This window comes from Clytia hemisphaerica, unplaced genomic scaffold, assembly GCF_902728285.1.
Source record: "Clytia hemisphaerica strain Z4C2 unplaced genomic scaffold, Clytia hemisphaerica genome assembly, whole genome shotgun sequence".
NCBI classification, from domain to species: domain Eukaryota; kingdom Metazoa; phylum Cnidaria; class Hydrozoa; order Leptothecata; family Clytiidae; genus Clytia; species Clytia hemisphaerica.
Genome location: NW_027103512.1, coordinates 633580 through 656266, shown reverse-complemented (window position 1 = coordinate 656266; position 22687 = coordinate 633580). Strand labels below are relative to the sequence as shown.

Below are 22687 nucleotides of genomic sequence, written 5' to 3'. Positions count from 1 at the left end.
CAGCGCAGCGCAGCGGCAGCGACGAACGAACGCTTTGCAGCGAAAGGTACTCCAAAAACTTTTTTTCTTGTAGAAATCTTCTGAAAATACAATCTTTTTTACTTGTTGGATTCCATCAAAATGTCCTCATGTGCAAGATTATCAAAGCTGTCTCGTTCTGCAGTGCTCCAAGCTCGCTCCTGCATCAATGTTCAAGTCAAAGAAACTGGATTAAAAACAATCACATCAGCAAATAAAATTGCTTTTTCTCCTCTCAGTAGACCTCAAAATAGGAAATTTACCCAGCTATCAGCAACATCTATAATTGGTACAGAGTAAGTATTTATTATTTTTTATTTTATTAATGTTTTTCCACTTTGTTGGTCTAATTCTCATTTTTTTCGACTTTAAAATTGAAAACATCTCAAACATTATCCTGAACTGGTAAGAGAATGTTGACGACCCTGGACACCGCCGTACATTGTACGGTGTTGTACGGTGGATGTACGGTGGGTACGGTGGGGTGTACGGTGGATTTTGAGTTAACCTATTTCACCACCGTACCAAATTGATTTCAGTTTCAGAAAGCATGCAAAGTTTTAGATATTCAACCGTGGTCGGACTTACTGAAAAACTTTAAGTCGGAAAAACTTTCTTTGGTACATTAAGTTTGACCACGGAACTTGTCTTTCGCGATCTTATTCCCACCGTACTATTGTACGGTGGGAAATTTAATGTACGGTGGGAAAATGTACGGTGTTTTCATAGTTAACCTTTAATTCCCACCGGACATTTAAATCAAGCCCCACCGTACAACACCGTACAATGTACGGCGGTGTCCAGGGTCGTGAATGTTGGGGGATTGTTAGGGCCAGGTTTTCAAAGGCCAAAATCTTGTGGCCCAAACATCAATCAATGTCAAAATGTCATTAAATGTCGGCAGGTCAAAATGTTCTATTTTAGCCAAAAAATAAACATAACCCAAAAATGTTTGTGTGGCTGTGGGGTATGTTCTGGGGGTTTACTCTGGGTCCTCACTCTGGGTCCTCATTTATCCCTCTTCTAATTTCAACACCCTTCTTCAGAGATTAAGAATGAGGCTAGGATCAAAAGTAGTATCTTGTGTTCGCGTCGTTCGACCAACTGATATTTGTTCTTACTTTTCTGAGTCTTTTGAGTTGGTGAAGGCTTCTTCATAAAGACGAAAGACATGTATCTATTTTTCGGATCCGCATGTGGGAATAGTGTCAGGACCTGCAGGAATAGTGTCAGGACCTGCAGACGACCTGGTAGGGTTGGGTATGGGTGTGGTTTGGGTGTGGTTACATATCAGATTGGCTAGGAATTGGGTTATTATCAGTTAGGGTTAGGGTTGGAGCTCGAAACAAGCACTCTTTTGTGATTTTCTTTTAATACAGTCTGGTCTGCAATTTGTACAATATTAATAGCTGTCAGAAACACTTTTCTAGCATGAATCCGTGGCGCAGTGGATAAGGCATTGGGTTTCAAGACATCGGAAGTTTGCATTTAGTGGGTTTGAATCCCACCGGTGGCGGTCTGTCAGTAAGTCATTCAGTAAGTTAGAAAACGTAGAAAATAACTCACAAAGAACCAGAAGGTCAGAAAAACTATGAACAAGAGACTGGAAAGTACGAAATAAGTCCAGATCTGTCGTTCGTCTTTATGAAGAAGCCATGACCTTTTGAGTTGGAAAATTGCAAAATTGTCAGATTTTTATCCAAATCCATCCATGGCACGTAATTAGAAAAACTTGAACCGGAAGAACCAATAGGTGGACCAGGGTGAACCAAGATGAACCGTGTGAACCCAGCTCTGAATCCAGGTCAACCGGGTGAACCCAGTGACAAAATTTGTGGCCAGGCAAACCATAGAGTTGTCAACTTTGCCTCACCAAAATGTGGGAGAGCTCCAAGTTAGAAAATTTTCCTCTACAGACTAGTTTAAAGAGTGTCACATAGACGGTTTTTAAATCCCAAGTGTAGAGTTCCGCTATTTTCTCCTCAAGTGCAGCTAATTAATTTTAGCAATTGTTTGCCTTTTTGGGCCAATTTCCAAGGTATAGGTGCACCTTGTCCGGACCAAAATTTATCAGATGCGCTTCTGATAAGTGCGGAATTAGGTATTTCCGAATTTTTCCTTGAGTGCAGCCTTGCCATACTCTGCAAACTGGCCGACAGTTAGTCACACTAGCATCCTACTTAAATGGGTATCAAAGGTTATTGCTGCTAAAGCGCTATATCGTTTGCTTGACTCGCAAGTAAAAAAATGCGCCGCAAAACTTCTAAAGCAATTCATGAAAAAATAATTTGGCGCTTTTTAATGAAATTCATTTTCAAAAACTATAGTATGAAGAATTAACAAAATTTTGAGACATAGATGAAAAAATTTGAACCAAGCCAACCTTGAAAACTAATTTGAAGAAAAACTTCCCAAGAAAAAGATCTATGGGGGAGACTGAACCGACTTAGATCACTATTTCCCAGAAATTTTTCCAGACAGCAAACACTGACCCATTTATTTACATGTACAGAATCAAATTTTTTCTTTGGCGCGTAGTTAAGGCCTAGCAAATGAAGCACTGTCTCGGGAATTGAATGCATAGCTGTCCTGCCCCCTTAGTGGGGATTCTGATTTTACCCCATTTTTTGAGGTATGGGGGAAAAATAAAAAAGGGAAAACCAAAATCCTCCAAAACTTAAGTTAAAAACTTGATTTAAGGTATTTTTATGTTTTTTTATGAAGCTCAAAATCAACAAATAGCTGGGGGAAAGCAAAAAAGAGGGGGGGTTGTTGCAAATACATCCTGTAGATAACTGATGCTGTTTTTTCTGAAAGGTTTTTTCCTAGTGTGACTAAATGCCCAATAATCCAGTTTTTCAAGAAATTGAAAATGTTTTGCAAAAAGGGAAGACCCGGGAGAAAATCCTGCAAATGAGATTTGGCTGAATTTTTTTCAAGCGGGAGAAATTGTTGGCAGGGGGAGTCTCTTTTAGCAGGCAGGAGTCTCCTGCTCAATGCGGGAGAGTTGACAGCTTTTGGTAAATCCAAATTGGGACTCTAAGATCTTGGCTAAACCATTTGATTTCAATCCAGTGGTTGTGCTGGAAGGTCACAAAGGGATAAGCAAACGTTATTTTCAAATTATTAAAATATTTTCAGAGGGATTTTGTTATTTTGTTTATTTTCACAAAAACATTCAATGTACTCTGTATCTCCTATGACCTCCTGACTCGCAAATTGCTTTGGTGGGGAGGGGATGTATTTAGATATTTGACTTTTTCTTTATCCAAAAGAGATCAAGTATGATAAGAGGGAAAACAGGGGAAAGGCACAATATTTTGCAGGAAGATATTTGCGTATCTCGTTATTTTCAGTTGGGACAAAAATTAGAGTATAATTTCCACTGGGAACGATATTTTGGCCAATTTTTCCAGTGGAAAAGGGTCCCAATGGGTCTGTGAAGGGGAAGGAGCTGTTCTTCTTGAACAGGGAAAACATAATCAATTAAAACCCCAAAGAAACAATTAAATTACAAAATCTGGGCAAGGCAGTTATGAAATGGAATGAGTCTCAACATATAATTCAAACAATAAAACTTAATAAGATCTTACTTCTTCAACATGGAGGGTTGTAGCAAGACAGCAGTCAATTCAAAGGGCAGATAATTATCCTAATTATGTGAGTTTATGGCGTAATAAAATTTGATCTGTCGTTGTTGTCAGTTGATTTAAGCTATGGAGTTTACTTTCCTTAAGCTAGTTATTCGGTCACAACTTAGATTTATTATCATTAGATTTATCCTAGTGACTTAATCAATAGACTTGGCACTTAGTTATGGCAGATAGCTTAGATTGGAGTTTGATTGCTTACAAGATTCTTGACAGAAAATCTTTTTTTTTTTTTGCTTTGCGAATGATGACAGTGTCATTGTTGATTTTGTTCTATCCAACAAATCGATGTTTGTGAGTGCACTTTATAGTTTTGATTCCTGTTGAAGATTGCTATTCTGGTTTTCATGTTACTAGATGATCTTTTAGAGCTTTAGAGCTAAACTTTCTATTCATCTGACAATATAGAGACGATGGTAATGAAGCATGGTTGTGTTCGACATTGTTATGCTCTGACCATCTGATTTCTGCATTCTGGTTTGTTTTGCCAATGTAGTTCATACCACACGAACAAACACCTTCATATATTTTGTATGCTGGGTGTGGATGTTTGTCCTTGGGACTAAATAATTGCTTCACTTTCTTTGTTGACTATTTAACTGTGAAATAAATCTTATCATCAGTAAAAGATTTTAATTTATGTATTAGCTTATGTAACTTCTTGTTGAGTGTTGAACTCTCATTCATCAAAAGAGTGCTTGACCGATCGGAATCGGAAGCATATATATACTATTGTCGAATGAAGTTAATGAGTTTTATTTCAAAACTAATAGTTTCACGCCGTGGAGACGATCATCAGTTGAAAATAAAATTTCAACAGCTTGTCGGGCTGGTTGAATGTTGCAATTTCAAACTTTTCACTGAGACAAAGTGAACATTTTACCGAGGCACGGTTGGAGGGCGGACAACGACGGATTGTTTTCCAAGTAATCTTTGGGTGTCGGTTTTTACGTTTCAACCTCCAAATTTCCTTAGAAAGTTCTGTCTCCTTTTCGTACTTCTCATTTGCGAATGAAGACTTGTGGTTTGCGAAGCGTTTCTTAAATTTGGGTTCAGCCAGTTCAATATAAAATCTTTCACCATATTCCGGTTCATCGTCACAGGTCACTGTCGCTTGATACACTGATCGCTCGACCAAGCAGGAGCCATTGAGGGGACATGAATGCTTATCCCTACAGTTACATGTCCGTGCGTCATCTTCACCGTTGTCGCGTTTGAGAATGTTTTTGTTGTGACTTTGGATTATTGATTTGATGTTTCTGGTACAGCTGTAACTCACTTTGACGGTGTTGCGATTAAAGATCTTGTTAAATTTATGGTGTTTAGGAAAATGCTTGTCGATGAGCTGCAGGAATTTACCGGCGATTTTGGTTTCGACATTTTGATTGTATGGATTGAACCAAGTGATCTTTCGCTTTCGTTTTTTGGGGCGGTTTTTGCATTCATGTTGGTTGGATTGTAAGTAAGCGTGACGGTGTAACCGCTGTTCTTTAGTGCTTTCTCGTAAGGTTTCTTGGCTAAGTCGAAAATTTTTTTGTTGGATGAGTGGTTTGGCAAAACGAACTTTAGTTTTTTTAAATTTTATTTTCAACTGATGATCGTCTCCACGGCGTGAAACTATTAGTTTTGAAATAAAACTCATTAACTTCATTCGACAATAGTATATTAGTTTATGTATAAATTAAATTGATAGCCTTTCATTTTACAGAAAGGAAATTTAATGAGGACAAACTTCTTTTTATCTTTGAACATAAATTTAGGTATCAAACGATCGTTCAAGTTAGTCTCAAAGTTCTTAATCACACTTTCAGTGAAACAAACGCAGTGAAAGACCTGAATTTCTTCTCATTTGTAAAGTTGTCCCCAATACAATAGGATCAGTTCAAATCTCCATTTATCGCATTATGCTTATATCTGTTGGGCACATTGGATGAAAATTTAAAATATTGTAAGACGAATTACGAGGTGGATCCTGCTTTTCGAATGAGGTATCGTTTTCTTCTGGACGAACGCTTATTTTCACTAATAGTTTGGTGTTTGTGAAATTTATTTGGTTTTCTATGTACAGACGTCACTGAATTCCAATCAATTAGAGTGATGTTACTGTCTAAGAATTTTGAAGGTTGTATTTCAATTGTGAAATAAATATTTTGGTGGTAATTGTTCATGGCATGGAAAAGATGATCTGGTTCTCTGATTTTTCTTCTTGTAATAATATCATCAACATAGCGTTTGTAGAATGGTGGTTTGATAGAGGACACGATCTCTGTTTCAATCTTGGTTAGGTATATCATGTTGGCAAGAGTAACATCAACTTAATATATTAGGCCTTCAAAGCACTTCTTGAGCTCAGGGGGATTTTCTTGGCGAAATTCAAGCTATAAATTCAACCTGAATGAATAATTTGATACAAATTTGCTTTACATCTTTTCTTCTTCAATTTTAGATCTGTCAAACGAACAAGTCGAAATGGAAAGAGTCAAAGGTTACAAAGAAGAATGTACTCTTGTAAGTATTTGATGGTTTTATTATGAAACCTTATCTACCCTTTTACGATGGACTGTTGCACTTTACGTTTTCTGTCACTCTCCAGTTTTAAACTTATTCCAATAGACCTTATCAAAGTTTTTAATTTTTCTAAAAAAGCGATGCATTGTGGGATTGTTTCGAGTGTATTACAATAGAATTCCCTCGAGGAATTCCTAAGAGATTTCTATTGTAATACACTCAAAACAATCCCACAATGCATCACTTTTTTAGAAAAATTGAAAACTCCGATAAGGTCTATTAGGGCAGTCAAAACCATCTCAATACAAACTAAATTCTGCATCACATGTCATGAGTTAGCTTGCAAATTGCTCTCAATTGTATTGAGGAATGATGTATTTTTATGTTTTAAATTTAGGGCTGTAACTGGCTGTAAAAATGGATAATTTTCTTCTAACCACACTTTAAAATGCTTAACACATTTAACGCTGAATCTTCCAATGCTCTAGTATTTTGTTTACGTCTTTCTCAAAATTTGACCACAATATTTACCAACGATTTGCCAATTATTTTAACCATGATTCAATTCTTCAGCTTATCCTACACATGAAATGGTCAAATTACCAAATCTGTCACCCACTATGGAAGCAGGAACCATCGTAGCATGGGAAAAACAAGAAGGAGAACGTATTGAGGAAGGAGAAGTTCTGGCAATTATCGAAACTGATAAATCCACCATGGAAATGGAAACACCAGAAGAAGGATATGTTGCGAAAATATTCCTGCCAGCTGGTTCAAAAGATGTACCTGTCAATCAGGTATTGTTACAGGCTAATATAATGATAATTTATTATTAGGCTCATAGATATAGATAATAGCCAATATTAGACTGACTTATTTCAGCACAGTGAGGTCTACTTATTCTACTTATTAGTGACTATTTTGAAAGTATTGACTATTGAGCCCTTTGAAATTGTACCAAACTACTAGGGTGCTAGCCTATGTTCTGAGCTCAACAGTAGTAAAAGATAGAAATGATGTTAAAACATGGCATTCTAAATCTACAGGCAAGCATGCAGCGAACTCAATTTTTGGGGGCTCAATTTTCTGGAAATACTTTATATATGTGTGGTAAAATGATTTAAAAAGGCTGTATTTTTGCGGAAATTGTCAAAGTTTTACAACTCACCAAGAAACAATTGTATACCCTTGCTCCTAAGCGGATGACTTTTAATGAATGTTCATATTTTAATATGTATATTTTTTGTTCTCAGCCCATCGCCATCATTGTAAGTGAGGAAGAAGATATTGCAGCATTTGCAAATTACAATCCTGATGAAGCTGCGTCTGGAGCGCCAGCTGTAAGTTTCTTATTAAAAATAATTGATAATAGAATATTTTAGATATTTTTTTTAAGTTGATATACCAACGTATGATATAAGTCTGTAAATTTTAACAAATTTTGGTATCTGTTATCTGTGTTATCTGAATCTGGATCTCCAGTCGAGGGTTTTACACGAATCTTGAAAGAAATTCTAATTCTAATCAATTGATGGAGAATGGAGAAGAAATATACCGTTTCTTTAATCTTTATGAAAGATAAATATTTCCTTGACTTTTCTTTTAACCCAAAGGAGGCAGCAGAACCTGCAGCGCCAGTGGAATCAACACCACCACCACCACCCGCTGCTCCAACGCCTGCTGCAGCCGCTCCCCCACCACCACCTCCACCAGTTCCACATGCATCTCCTACAGCTCGGGTATTTGCAAGTCCACTTGCCAAACGCGTTGCCTTGGAACGAGGAGTTGACATTAATGTAAGCTTTTCAACAAATTTAGTCTTACTAAATCAAAGTTCATATGCAAACGTATTCTAAAACATTATTGATATTATTACATCCGATGCCTGCTGTCTTGAATAATCATAAATTTTTACTTTTTGGAACTTTTCTTGGTCCTGGTGACTACCAGACTAAATTTACCTAGAACATTCCTAAATAATCTTCGTTTGATTTCAATTTTTTTCACAAGTTCTAACACCGAAGGAAGCTATTCTAAATAATAGTCTCCAGCATTGATTCTAGATGACACACTCTCCTTATCTCACTTTGAAAATCTGCTATCTCGAATTTTCTATTGGTTTCTTGATAGTTCGTCAACATTATCAAATCCATATCATCCTTTTCTGCATCCTCAGCAATAAACACATATGCTCACATTTCTTCTTCTTTCACATTACAGCAAGTCAATGGGACTGGTCCCAGAGGCCGAATCACTGTCGAGGATGTTGAAGCCCACAAACAACCAGCTGCTGTCAGCGCCCAGCCTACTCCAGTAGCTGCCGCCCCACCAGTGATGGCCACACCCACGCCACCACCACCACCACCCGCTACGGCTTCATTCACGGACCTCCAGTTATCCAACATGAGGAAAATTATTGCTAAACGTTTGACTGAATCGAAACAAACCGTTCCACACTACTATCTATCAGTCGATGTCAACATGGACAAAGTGTTAGAGTAAGTTGAATTTTTACACTTGTATTATCATCAAATGTTCTTTTCCCTCTAACACTTTATCTCACATAATGTTCCATAGATTTCAAAGACTGTTCATTGGGTTTTAAAACTTAAGTAGGTTTGCTATAAGTTGCTAAAGTTCGATTTGCATTCTCTTTTTGGATCAGGGGATTTGGGTCAGGTTTTATTCCCATATTACTTCATTCATTGTGTATCCAAGTTCGATTTATCTTCGTTTGTTTTATTCACTTATCAATAAGTATCAAAACCTCCGAAAAACTTTGAACTGGTCGCCTCTTACTTATGACATCAAAATATTTGGTCCAGCATTCAACATTTGTTCATTCCTTAGGCTGAACAGTTAGCACGTCCTTTGAAGGGCTTGTTCTAGTTGTGGTCCAGACCTTTGGTTATATCCACAAAAACGTTGCTTTTTATGCCTATTTCACAATCATTTTTCATTCTTTAGACTGAGACAGCAACTGAACAGTGAAAGCAACGGTGAATACAAGTTATCTGTTAACGATTTCATTTTGAAAGCATCAGCCTTGGCACTGAAGAAGGTCCCAGAATGCAATTCACAATGGATGACTGATTTCATCAGAGAGTAAGTTAAATAAATGAAAAACAATACTGATTTATTTCGAAAAAACACCTCCTTTTAATTAAACGCCATCTGGAATAAACGCCCCTCCTTTAAGAGAAATTTTCAATAGACAAGTTTTAATGGGAAATTATTTTATAAGAATATGAGGCTTTTAATTGATATTTTCTTATATAAAGAAGGTATATCTCGATACTTGATTTGGCCTATGAGATTTGTAGATTCCCAGCACTTTTATGACAGAATTGGTCTCTATAATTTTTTTATTATTGTATAAGAAACCTCCTTGCAAGGGCTTTAGTGACGTAAAAATCTCGAAACGGTTTTGGGTTCGAAGTTAGTGGCAATAAAAACGCCAAGAGATGGAGCTGGGACCGGAATGTTCATGTCAAACATTGCGTCAATGCGTGCTTACAAAAAGATAGTATAGACAACAAGTGTTACGATCGATAAGCGTAACTTATCTACTGAATATTCATGTGCTTTGTGCTTTTCCTCTGATCTCTACCTACCTGACTGGATCGGGTTACCCGTATATAGGAAGTGTGTCCAGATTTAGAGCTGACTAGTCGGCCATCTTGTTTTCAATTCTGGTCATCAACAGTGCGATTCGAATGTTTTGAAATTCGAACGTTCGAAAATATAAGGTGAATTGGAAAACAAGATGGCGGACTAGTCGACTCCAAAACCGGACACACTTCCACGGAAAATATGTGAGCAGTTAGCCTATCTAGTGTGTAAAAGAATATCATATCTGTGGTTTATGATCAATGTTTGCAATATTGATAAAAAATAAAAAACAACAACATTTAAAATTAGCAAAAGCTAAAAGATGTTGGAAAGACCGAAAAGCTTTTGCTAATTTTAAATGTTGTTGTTTTTTATATCTGTGGTCTTTACAACCTCGGTCAAAATATACCAAATTACGAATTTTGGTTAATTCCTCTTTTAGCAATTTAAAGTTCGGGCGAGAAAGTCGCTTTTGGGCCAATTGATAAGTTTATTCGAGTATTTCAATTCGGGAGGGGTTTATAGACTTCCATCGTCCTATTGGACCATTCATGAACTTTTGGATCCTCAGATCTATCTAGCGTTAAAATTGAGAGTTAAAACTCTACCCTTCCAAACTAATTTAGAGTGCTTTGTGGTTATAAGATTTCGTGGGAAATTTCCATTTTTTCTTAAATATTATGACCTTGATTGTAGTCTCCAGAATCATCCAAAGTGAAGTTTTACAAACAACAGACTTTTCTGTTTTCTTTTCTTTACAGTTTCTGTTTTGATCTCAACTCCTCTCGTAACTGTTCGTCGAACGTGTTTCAAGTATACTCTGGCAAAGTGGAACAAATATTTAGGCGTTACTTACCTTATTATGAATATTCCTGTGCTTCGTCTTTAGGTTCCACACAGTTGACATCAGCGTAGCAGTGAGTACTGAAGGAGGCTTGATCACACCCATCGTTTTCGATGCTGACAAGAAGGGTCTGCAAAATATCAACAATGATGTCGTCTCATTGGCTGGTAAAGCACGAGAAAATAAATTGCAGCCTCACGAATTTCAGGTTAGTTTGTTCTTACATTGGTTTTGGATTTTCCACAAATAAAACCCCTAAATGAAGGTTTTAGGTAATTTCCGCCGTTTTTGAAGCAAACATTCGAATCTGTAGAAGCAGACGACTCCTTACTCAAATCGAACGTTTGCTTCCATAATGGCGGAAGTCAGCACATAAATCAGCAATGACATGAAAAACTTTAATAAATTATTATGTTAATAATGGTTAAGATTTAGAATTAGTTAAATCCTCCAAAAAAGGTAACGCAATTCTAGAGAGTTTGACTTAAAAAATTGACTGTAAATAAGGTGTTTTTATTGTTTTTGTTTTTAGAAATGCTCCTCCTGGGACCAATTTATGTTTGTTATTTCCAATTAAAGACTAATCTCAAATTCTTTTTAAAATACTTGACAGTTTATTTCATTGTTTGTTTACGTTAGGTTGGTAACAAAATCTCCAAAAAAGAATTTCATGTTATCTTTTCTTGAAAAGAAACCACAATAAAAAGCACGCCGCCCGGATGTTTACCTACTGTAGATGTCAGAAAGTTGTTTTTAATTAAGCATTTCAGACTACTTATTGACAGGAACACTTTGCAAAAATAAGCACTTGATTTTTTCCAAGGCTTGCCAAACAAAGATTAAAGTTAAAATTCAATTAAAGTCACGTATTTAGAATTCCATAGGTTTTAATCATCTCTGGCCCTAATATGATGATAGGTTCCTTTAACGGGATGCCAGGGGTTGGGGGCAATGAAATAAAAGGTGCAAAAAGGTCCAATATTTTGGCCAACCACACTTACAACGACTTACCGGGGCCCATGATGATCATTAATACGATCACAATAGGTCCTGTTACGTCTTAGTAGGAACAGTCCGTTCTGAAATGCTTTTGAAGACATTGCATTGTAGAGTTTTTGGCATTGTTTGCTCTTAACTTTCCAAAACATCGGTTTTGTTGGCCAACACTGGTTTTCCTCACTCTGGACTACAAGGGATGAAATAATTCAATTGACAAACGGGAGAGATAATAGGAGAGTATGAGGATGTCATGGACATTTGGACTTTCTCTTCTGAAGACGTTGAAAAAAAATATCCGCTTTAACGTCTTACCTGCTTCAACCGTTCATTAACATTTTATCCCTTCTTCTTCTTTAGGGTGGTACGTTCACTATCTCCAACCTTGGTATGTTTGGTGTTACCAACTTCTCTGCCGTCATCAACCCACCTCAGGTATCTATCTTGTCTACGCCATGGATGCTACGTTCAGGTGATCATGGGGTCCTCGCCGGGGAAGGAGAGGGCTGAAGAAGGATGGGGGTCAACTTTTGTTGGAGAGAATTTGTTAGGAGAATCCTTTACCTAGGAGGGGGAATCGAATATTTTTATCTTGATGGGGGACTAAGCAATTGGGAGATTTAAATAAATTTTATGTTAAGTGTGGGGAGAGGGGAGAAAGTGCAAAAATTAGGTATAATTTCAAATATATGATAAATGTTTCTTTATTTGTATGTTCGCTGAAGGGAATCATTATTTAATTGTCAAGTTATAATAGAGGATGCAGTGAATTGATTACTCTTGACGATTCTTCAAAAGGGCGGATTCATTAAAGAAAAGGCGGAAGAAGAAGGTCAACGGGGCGTTTTGGGGGACCTGAAGATTAACAGGATACCGAAGCGGTTAGGCTTCCACCGCGTGACCCATTTAGTCAGTGCCTTCTTAAAATGGCTAAGAGCGAAAAACATTTTTTATCTTTGAGGGGCTCAGAATTTTACCTTCTGTTAAGTAGTTGTACAATGATTGTGTATGAAATAGCCTAAATTAACACCATCGACCTATTTCAATCGATTCACAGGGGCCAAAAATCAAACCTTTTTCTTAAATACTAATCATTCCTTGTACCGTTGGAAAAAGTGGTCAACTTTTTTTCTTGCTCGGCTTTATCTCTGAAGACATTTCGACCAACAAGCATTATAACTGATTATAACACCAAAAATGCCTCACTTTTTTGTTAATTTTTCCGACCCTCGGCCGGAATCAATTCGATTTATTCTTGATATGCACCACTGGAGAGTCTTCTGAGAATTTTTAAAATTTTCCACCCAATACGTCACTTAAACAATAGAAAAAGTGACGTATTGGGTGGAACAAAAACAGAAAAGTTGCATAATTTCGTGAAGTCATTGCAGTGGTGCATATCATGAATTCTGATGGAAGACTTAGGCTGGTTGGTCAAAAGAGGCTAAAAAGCCGTATGTATTTTTGAGACCACCTCTTTGTTTGCACTTTTGGCATTCAGCGATAAAGACCTCCATAACAGAGCACGTGTATATAGAACCAATCATAGTTAACTCTTTTTATAAAAGTACTAATATGTCATAACTTTGGGTCCAGTCTCTTAAAATGATCTTAACATTTTGGCTTGTTCTCGTGATATTCTGTAAATACTGTACACTTTGTTTCTTTCTTCTTACTCGAAAAGAGGGCTAAAATTGATCATGAAATATTGTTTGTAATTAATTTGTTCTCAGATTTTGACCAAGATACAGCCTCGTGTTCTTATATAATTAAAAGCGATTTTCATACGAATGACTTCACTTCACTGTGTTCTTAAAATAGTAATTGTCTTTTCCTTTCGGATATATAATTATAAATGACATCTCTCTCGTCCAACTTCATTATTCATCATCTTCATTTGATTAAGCAATCGTCCATTTCCCAATTATTCAATTAACATGATTAAGATCTTTATTTGTATGCTTCAAGCTTGTGAAGTTTTCTATAAGAACATATCCACTGTCGAAAATCTTTGTAATGTTAGTAATGCGGCGAAATAATTTTCAGACCGGCGAAATGAATTTTTAGACCAGCGAATTGTAATTTCTTTCGTACTTTGAACCGGCGAAATTCGCCGTTCGCCGGGTCTAAATTAAACCCCTGTAAGAAAGCAAAACCTAGCCGAAGTCTTATAAGGTTCTCCTAATTTTCAGCCTGATGCCTTAAATTCTTACATGCTTTGACCTTTCTATAAAAAAAGCATGCTCGGAATAAAAGGACGAAAAATTGATAAGAATAATCGCTAAGAATATGGGATTAGCTTGCTCAATTTCGTAATATGATATTGTTCTTTAACAATGAATTTGATTTCCTATCTTGTTGATTATAAGAAACATGTATACCACCCAAGAAACCACCCAACCCCAAAATTCCGTATGAGAAAGATACAGTCTCGCATTCCCGCAATAGCATACAGTCGACTCCCTCTAATTCGAACCTCTACTATTCGAATCTCTCTTTAATTCGAACTAAAATATTAGTCCCCCCAGCCAAAAAGCCGTTTAAAATACTTTCTGTAATTCGAATCTTTCTCTAATCCGAAATAAACTCTTGGTCCCTCGAAGATCGAATTAGAGAGAAACAACCGCAATCCTGCGTCATCTTTATTTTGTCTCATTTGGTCGAACAAGTTTCCCAGAATTGGAGGATACGTTTTCAAAAATGCAAATTTTTATGCTGGCATCAGCATTTTTGACAAAGCTTTTGATGAAGAAAATTACTTTCAGCAGATGCTTCTCGACCTCGGTTAGATGTTTAGTTTATTAAGTTTCCATGTTGGCTACGTAGATCTTGAGATATTTGAGTTTGAAATTCTGCTGACTCAGCAGAAAAGGGACAAAAACAGCAAAATTTTAAACTCTAGTATCTCAAGGTCTAGCCATCGAAATCCTATAAAGGGGTGCATCTCGGCCTTAAATCATTCGCTAAATACTTATATGAAAATAATACCTGACATAAGGCTATGTGACACTTTGCAATCGATTTTGTAGTAAAAAATTCCTCTTTTATTAATTCCTTTAATTTTTTAATGAAATGCCACAACCAGCTGTATGTGTTTCGGAAATCTGATTAAGTCTTATGATTGCTGGGGGAAATATGTACATGTCAAAATTCTGATAGCTGTCGGATATTTTGGCTTGGTGAAATGGTATATTTTGAAATAGTTAATTCATTTATGGGGATTTTTGATTGGTTTGTTTCTTTGGCCCCGATATTTTAAGAGCTAAACTAAAAGTTAGCTACTCTTCAAAATTTTCAAATATTTTTTAATTTCAAATATGCATACACGCCAATCTAAACATGGCGACCATAGGTTGCGACGCTTCTTGGCGGACCTACCGGTACAGGACTGAAAAAATTGAGCGATCTCCTATGATACCAGCGGCATGATATTAATTCTAGTCTCGATGTACCTTTTTTTATTAGAACCCAGTTTATAAGAACATTTAAGCATAAATTTTTGGGGGGATAAGAACATCGTAAGAACATGGCCAGCCTGAGAAGTGAAGAGATTAAACGAATTTGCTCAAAATTATCTGAATTCGAAAGAAAGTTTCGCAATTGCAGTATAGTGATTTATTTCCTAACCTTAGATAAGACTTAAAAGGGCCAATATTTATAGCCAAATGGAATTCTGTATTTTTAAGTGAATTGATTCTAAGAACGCTAATAAAAACGTTTTTAATGTCAAAATTTCAACATTTTATAAGTATTTTTGGGTAATTTCCCAAGAACTTGTGTGTTTCAGAGTCTTTAAAGCCATAAAATGTTCTTAACTTGTTCTTGATATTTTAGTTATCGAAGCCTTATGTTCTTATATAGTATGTTCTTATGTAAAAACGTGTGTTTTGTAGGATAGATAACTTCAAACCATCCATGTCGCCAGACTTCAAAAGAGTCCCTTTTCAAACGTTCTTTTAAGTAACGTGGTCTTTGTTTGCTTGTAAAATATCGGCTGGCAAAAGATTCATGTTTGTTCTGTTTCTGGTGTTTTAAATGCTTTTGTGTAAAAAAAAAGGTCCATAAAATTTAAAACCTATAAAAGAATATTTCACAAATTTTAAAAAACATCTTTAAAATGATATGAAGAAGATATAAACAAGTGAAACAAAGGCGGTATATGAGATTTATCGCTCGTTTCTTTTCACTTTTCAAAAGGAAAGCTTGATTGACGTCCATTTGAGAGTCGAATAACGAAAGGTTTTTTGTTGAAAAAAACAAAATCTTCTAAACGCCGACCTTTTTCTAACTCACATCTCAATGTCGGTTCAGTTTTCTTTTACTTTTTCTTTTTAGCGCACCGTTTTTTGACACATTTCGGCTTTCTCTCTGAGTACCCCTTTATATATCGAAAAAAAAATTTCTTTATGTGTATATCCTATTTACCGACATATTTTACCTTATTTAGAAGAAGTTTACCATGCTTTTAAGAATCTCTAGTTTCTCAACAGTAGCCTAGCATTTTGTTCTAACATTCCAACTAAGTATCGAATCTCGCTCACGCCGTTCTCCTAAGTTGTTCGTTTTTTGGATCATTCTAAGCCTAGATACCTTTTCTATTGTATGAGGAATTTGCTCCTAAAGCCTTTGTACAAGATCATGCTCTGGTAATAACAGGGGTTAAAAAAAATTTTCTAGCTTCTTATCTTTCTTTTCACGCTCAATACTTTAAGACATCCTTAGCTTAATAGATTCAGCGAGAGATGTTTGGTACTAACGACTAACTTTGGGGAGAAATCTGTCTGCTAAGATTATGTTCAACACAAGTGTTCTTCCAACCCTCAGGAAAAGTTCACTTTAACCCGAGATAGATGTTGAAGAAAAATGAATTTTGTTATTGAAACCCGATCGGGTGGTAAAATCCCATTTTTCAAATCGGATTACTGTACAGGATGATTCATGAGAAAGTTATTTTCTTTCCTCCACTTTCTTACGTCAATGAATCTTTTATCTTTTACCGAAACTTGGACATGTTTTAGGCATGCATTTTGTTTCTTTTCTGTCAAAAGTCTACTCCCCAGACTCGTTCTAGCACTTTTAATAATCATGTTATGAAAAGTTGCTGTGATGCTTATCCATTCGCCCGCCCGGTATTTTAAATTGACTTTTTCATTGGCCTAGAGCAACTTTTTGATTTTACTGATGGACGTGGTATGATCCTTTCGTGAGTCTTATCAAAAGCATAAAAAACGAACAAAATGACTGGATTCGATTTCTTATTGCACTATAAACAAGTGCATTTCGAGGAGGAATAATATATATTTTTTAATTTAGAGGATTTGCTGATTAGTTGAATTCTCAGCCAGGTCTTCACTTTGATACTTTAGAGAAATCAAGAAAGAACAGTGTCGCCCGCTCTTCTTCCCTCATGTGTGTAGCTATTAAAAAGAAAGCCTTTCAATCGCCTCAGACTGTGGTTGCAAAACTAGACTCGTTCCGTCCAGTAATAGTGTATAACGGTAGAGTATTCCAATATCATAATATCATTTTCCGTCCTTATATCTCACTTTATGACGTCTTGGTAGGTTTGCCATGGACCTCCCCCATCATTAAAATTTTACCTCCAACAATGAGTGCATTACGTTTATATGTTGAATGTTAATTGGTTTCTCAAGGAAATACCAGCCCTCAATGTTGAGGTTTAGGCACGGTATAAATTCTAGCGGTTTTATTTTGACGTCATTTCTTCCTTTTTGGATGGTTTGTGTTAATCAAGTAATTAGGTTCTAATTTTGAAAGGTACACGTTTTTATAAGAACAAACTATATAAGAACATAAGGCTTCGATGGCAAAAATGGTAAAAATATTTTAAGGCTTCGCAGACTCTAGAACAGCCAATTTCTTAGGAAATTGGACAAAAATACATAAAAAAGGGGAAAATAAGAACATGCTAAGAACATTTCTAGGCTTGAAACTCAAAAAGTTAAGAACATCCGAAAGCTTCAAAAATTTGTTCTAATAAAAAAAAACGTGTATCATAAAGTGACTCAATGCAATATCACGAGCCTGTTAAGTACAGATAACCTAACCCCTTTTAGTTTTGTCGTTACATTATAATCAAGATATCCAGAGGTCGGACTTTTTTTTAACTAAGTGGAAGATCTATCAAATGATTCTAAATAAAATTTTAATTTCTAGGGGAATACACCTTTTCGACCGTAGCCGCCAATTACCGCGCGGGTAGTTTTTTATCTGTTTTACCTCCCTAAAACCTTCCCAGTCTTTTTTCGCACTTATAGACAATAGAAAAAGGTAGAAAAAAGTGTAAAAAAAGGATTGGATCGAGTTTAGAGGGATACTTGAATACTAAAGTGGCACGCACCTGACCGGGCGCGACTACGGTCGAAAAGGCGTATTTTTAGTGTATTTTTGGTGTATTTATTTTAACATTTTATCTCAAATTTTCAAACCTACCACTACTCATTTGAGAGGAGAATGTCTTAAAGCTATATTTCAATATTCTGTTTGAATCCTGCTTTATGCAATTTACATATTGTCTCGTAAGAAGTTTAGCTTTCTTTTTTAGTACAAAAGCTCAAAGGTCTCACAGTTGGTTCTTTTTTTAAGACGATATTTTCTTTCCTTTTTTTTCAATATTGAAACTTGTGCAATAATCATACTTCCATACCCATGCGTTCAAGATAAAAGCTCCTTTTCCTGTTTCCTGATTAGAGCAGCTTGAAATACTTTTTTGACGTCTTAGTTTCAAAATACCATTTGTTTGAAGTAAATTCTAGTCTAAGCCAATGATATATACCCTAAGGCTTAAGAGGAATCATCAACTTTTCCTAGTCAAGCAAAAATGGTGCCTTGAAATGTGCGCTGTGTTCCAGATGACGGATTGAATCTACAATCAGTGACGAAAAACTTGGCACAAAAGGGAAATTCACCGGGGTGTTTTGAAACCACAATCGATTTGCAAGTGCTCTAAAGTAGGTTCGAAGGGTAGAGTTTTAACTCTGAGTTTTAACGCTAGACTTGTAGGGCTTGAAATATAGCCTAGAAACCAATAAATCCCTCCCAGATCGAAATAATCGATGAAATCAAGTTGAAGGCCTGAAATTGACATTCTCGCTCGAACTTCAATTTTCGAAAAATGGTAAATTAGCGAAAAGTGCTAATATGTTATGGCACTGATTGTAGCTTTTAGCATCATAATCTTTTCTCTTTTTTTTGCCTTTTACATTTTACGATTTCTGGCGATAATGTTCTGATTCTGTCTGATCGAAACTTTGTCGGCCGCACAACTTATGTAAGAAATAAGTGGCTCTAAATTCTTCCAAGGAGATTAACTCTGCCCTTGGGCTATATCTTATTGGGCTAGGCTGCAGAAGGACTTTGCAATTTACGAAACATGCTACCTTATCGGCCCTTTTTACACCGGCCCTTATTGGCGTTATTTTTGGGCTCGTGGCGTTATAAGGGCTGGCGTAAAAAGGGCCAAGATTCTGCAATTTTAACCTAAAAGTGGCGTTAATTTTTTATCACTATTTCTCAATTTAAAGGATTTTAGGTATGATTCGAAGACAAAAATTTTCCATTGTTTTATTCCATATCTAAAACTTCGCAAAAATCAGTGATTTTCGATGGAATTTTCAACAGTTGACTACTGAAAAATGACATTTTAATGTAAATTTTAGTCAGTATTTACTAATTTGAAGCATAAGTAGCCATTTTTACAAATGGCTAATTGGCGTAAGCCCAAAATTAGGCTGTGGCGTAAGGGTTATCATCCGGTAAGGGTTATTAAGATCGACTTGTAACGTAATGCTAATTTCCATTTTCCTTTTTCCTTTAATATTTTTATATATGAAAACTTTTTCCCATATGCCCCAACTTTATAAACAAGCAAACGGATACTTAGCCCACTTGTGCAGACAGGACCCCCTCTTTGTCAAAACTTTCATCATATCATCTTTTAGTAATACGCCCTGAACTTCCCTTTGATACCGAAATGTTTCTATGTTTTGTTTGTGATCAAAATGAAGATTACTTTGTAGGTCTTTCTTTCTTCTTTACTTCACAGAGAGAATATTTCATTTTTTTCGAGATTCGATTTTTCTTTAATCAATACTTTATATCGATTGAAATTTCTCTGATCGATCTTTTCTTGACATTACAACGAAGACGTATTAATAGCCTTCTCTGGATTGTCGCTTCCTTTTTCATCTTTTGACGGTGTAACTATGTGGAAGCTCTACCTTACCGAAAGTGCACTTGTTTCTCTCACGTACGCATAGGGTTGATGGGGTGGCATTCAAACGAGGCTTGAGCTAAATCAAGATTTCGTGTTCTTTCCGACCACAGTCGCTCCGGAAGTTAAAACAATTTAGTTCGGGAGATGTTTTGATACAAACCTGTGTATTTCTCCACCCCGTTATAAAGAAAAGGTTAACCATGCAAGTCCCTGCAAATTGACCCTGCAAATTCTTTCCCAACCCAACCCAAAGTATAGCGAGTTATATATCTCAAAAATGAATCGAATGTTTTTCTGCATTAAAAGAATTAATGCTAAAGTTACATAGCGCACCCATAGCTTTTTGTCACACTTCACCCAGAGATGGAATTTTTATAAGATACTTTAATAATTGGTCATTTGAAGTAATAGAAATGACGCGTTCTTTAGAAAAAGTAATAAAATGGTTTTATTTCTGGTTTAATGACCAACCAAATTAAATAAGAGCTTGTAAAAACTCCATCTCGTCCCCTCAATCTACATTCCACTTGTCACCAGTGATGTAGTAATGCTCCAATGAATTAATTTTTTAACTTCTTTATTTTTCTCAGAGTTGTATTTTGGCCGTTGGAGGAACCGAGGACCGTATCATTCCTGCTAATAATGAGGCCGGGTAAGACAATTTCCGAATCATTTTCTCTTTCCCCTTAAATATAAGGGGCTAATAGTGATAAAAAAGAATGTGTTATGTTTTGAGTGACCGGCCCAGGATACTTCATCAATTTTAGGCAGTATTGAGATTGTTTCCGCCAGGGTCACTGGAGAAAAGAGAAGGGTAAAATAAACTAAACAAGGAACCATACGGACGTTGGTCCACTTAGTTGGGCAGTATTGAGATTGTTTCCACCAGGGGCCACTGGAGAAAAAGGGAAAAGGAGAAAGGGAGAACGAGATAGTAAAAACAAGGATTTATGATAAAGTAGCTTATCATACCGACGTTTGGTCCACTTAGTTGAGCTACCGGGAAGAATGTCCATATTATTATTAGTTGTTTTATATACCAGTTTTTTAAGATATTCATTTTAAGTAACTTCTTTAAGCGCCTTAGTCCCCAACACTTAATACGATATGTTTATAATTGGTAAATAGCAAAAGGGTTCCTCTATAAATTTCAACATCACCGATAGGGTTATCATTAGAGATAAAGAGTCTTTGCCTAGTTAGTTGTCGAATCTTTATATAAAATTAAAAACTTGTTTAAAAGTAGAAGTTTGCGAGTCAATGATTTTCAGAATCCATTATTTGTTGGTGAGTCATTTGAAAGCTTTTTCGAATGTCTAACTATCCAGGAGTCGCATATTGAGAGTACTGTCAAGCTACAAAGAGCTGATATTGTGTAGTTTAAAGAGCTTTGATATGTTTCTTTTCTACTTTTTGAAAGAGAATTTTCATAAGAAAATTCGAAGCAGAGACGGGAGGATGTCAGTTAGTAAAGACTTCGCCTAACTCGTACCCAGAGCCACTTTCACCTCTTTTTGATTTTACTGATGGACGTGATACAATCGTGAGCATCTTTACGTGAGTGCTATCAGAATTATAAAAAGCACACAATGGGACTGGTTTCAAGTTCGAGACTTCACATTTGACAAAGAGCTTTTTAACTCTCGTTTAGATTTGCTGCAGCCAAAGTGATGAGTGTAACATTGAGTTGTGACCATCGAGTTGTGGATGGCGCTGTTGGTGCGCAATGGCTCACAGTGTTCCGCTCATTCCTGGAAAACCCTATCACCATGTTGTTATAATGCGCATGCGTGTACGATGAAGTCCTCTCATCTGATTGGTTAACTGCTCCAAATACTCATCACTGATTGGCTAAGTTTTGTTTGATTGTTTGGAATGCGAGAGAAAGATATTGTGAACTTTTTTCGAAAACAAAGTAACTGACCTTTATTGAGTCCACCTTTCTCAATGATGGTAGATGGTATATGCTGATCTGATTGGATGAAATGGACTGGTCACTTGACTTTGCACGAATTTGATTGGTTATGTGGAATGTAGGATGTGTGTAAGACGCACAGTAGAAATCCATCGAGTGGTATTTTAGTGAAAATTCGATTTTGTGGTAAAAATTGGTAAAAAGACTCCATAACTAGTGCCCCCTAAATTAATGTCAAATCAACTATATAATGTTTACCAAAATTATTAAGCCTGGGATTGGCTTTGAGAAGTTTTCCGAGCTGAGTTTTCATAGTTTTAATCGTAGATCTCTATAGATATACTTCTTATATAGAAAAAAACTTTTAAGAAACTTTTTTCGCTTGAGGATGAGCAGAAGCCTAGAGTTTTCACTACTATACCACTTGGCAGGAAGGTTTCAGTAATTTGATTCTACCCCATCTTACACCCAAACAACAAAAAATTGATTGAAATGAAATGAAATAATTTATACTTGAGTATTATTAAAAGTAGACAAAGATATATTTATATTAAACCTTGACTAACGTTCTCAAATAGGTCTATTGTTGCATGAGCCAGCATGAGCCAAGATGTGGATTTTATTTCGAACCAAATTAAAATATCAAGTTTGCACAATTCTATTTGCTATTTTTCGTTCAGTTAGATTTTATTTTTAAAGCAAGAAGATTTATTTTTTGGAATCTTGATTTTGATATGATTTCTATTATCCCAGCTTCGTTTTCAATCAAGGCTAATTACCCAGAACCCTCTCAATACTTGATCCATACCCCCTTTGACAGTAATAATGTTGTTGATGTATTTTTATATAGAAAATCTATCCGAAAAAATTATACTTTTAAAAAGATACTGTTTTAGAAACTCTAAATT

The 22687-nt window shown here is 36.0% G+C and overlaps 1 protein-coding gene across 1 annotated transcript; it reads left to right on the top strand.

Moving 5' to 3' along the window:
* The first annotated feature begins 4 nt into the window (after nt 1-4).
* Nucleotides 5-22500, top strand: LOC136799244 (dihydrolipoyllysine-residue acetyltransferase component of pyruvate dehydrogenase complex-like). Its single transcript, XM_067055933.1, has 11 exons — nt 5-314; nt 6115-6176; nt 6750-6973; nt 7430-7516; nt 7790-7972; nt 8397-8674; nt 9144-9281; nt 10678-10840; nt 11989-12063; nt 20455-20516; nt 21516-22500. Exons 1-11 carry the CDS (start codon nt 121-123, stop codon nt 21643-21645), a joined length of 1596 nt encoding a protein of 531 aa, XP_066912034.1. The 5' UTR covers nt 5-120; the 3' UTR covers nt 21646-22500.
* The last annotated feature ends 187 nt before the right edge of the window (nt 22501-22687 follow it).

Bases quoted from the DNA above. Each gene is read 5' to 3' on its own strand.
- LOC136799244 (XM_067055933.1), top strand. From the start codon at position 121: ATGTCCTCATGTGCAAGATTATCAAAGCTGTCTCGTTCTGCAGTGCTC. The intron at 6,974-7,429 runs GTATTGTTACAG...TTTTGTTCTCAG, and splicing joins AAGATGTACCTGTCAATCAG to CCCATCGCCATCATTGTAAG. The intron at 8,675-9,143 runs GTAAGTTGAATT...TTCATTCTTTAG, and splicing joins AACATGGACAAAGTGTTAGA to ACTGAGACAGCAACTGAACA.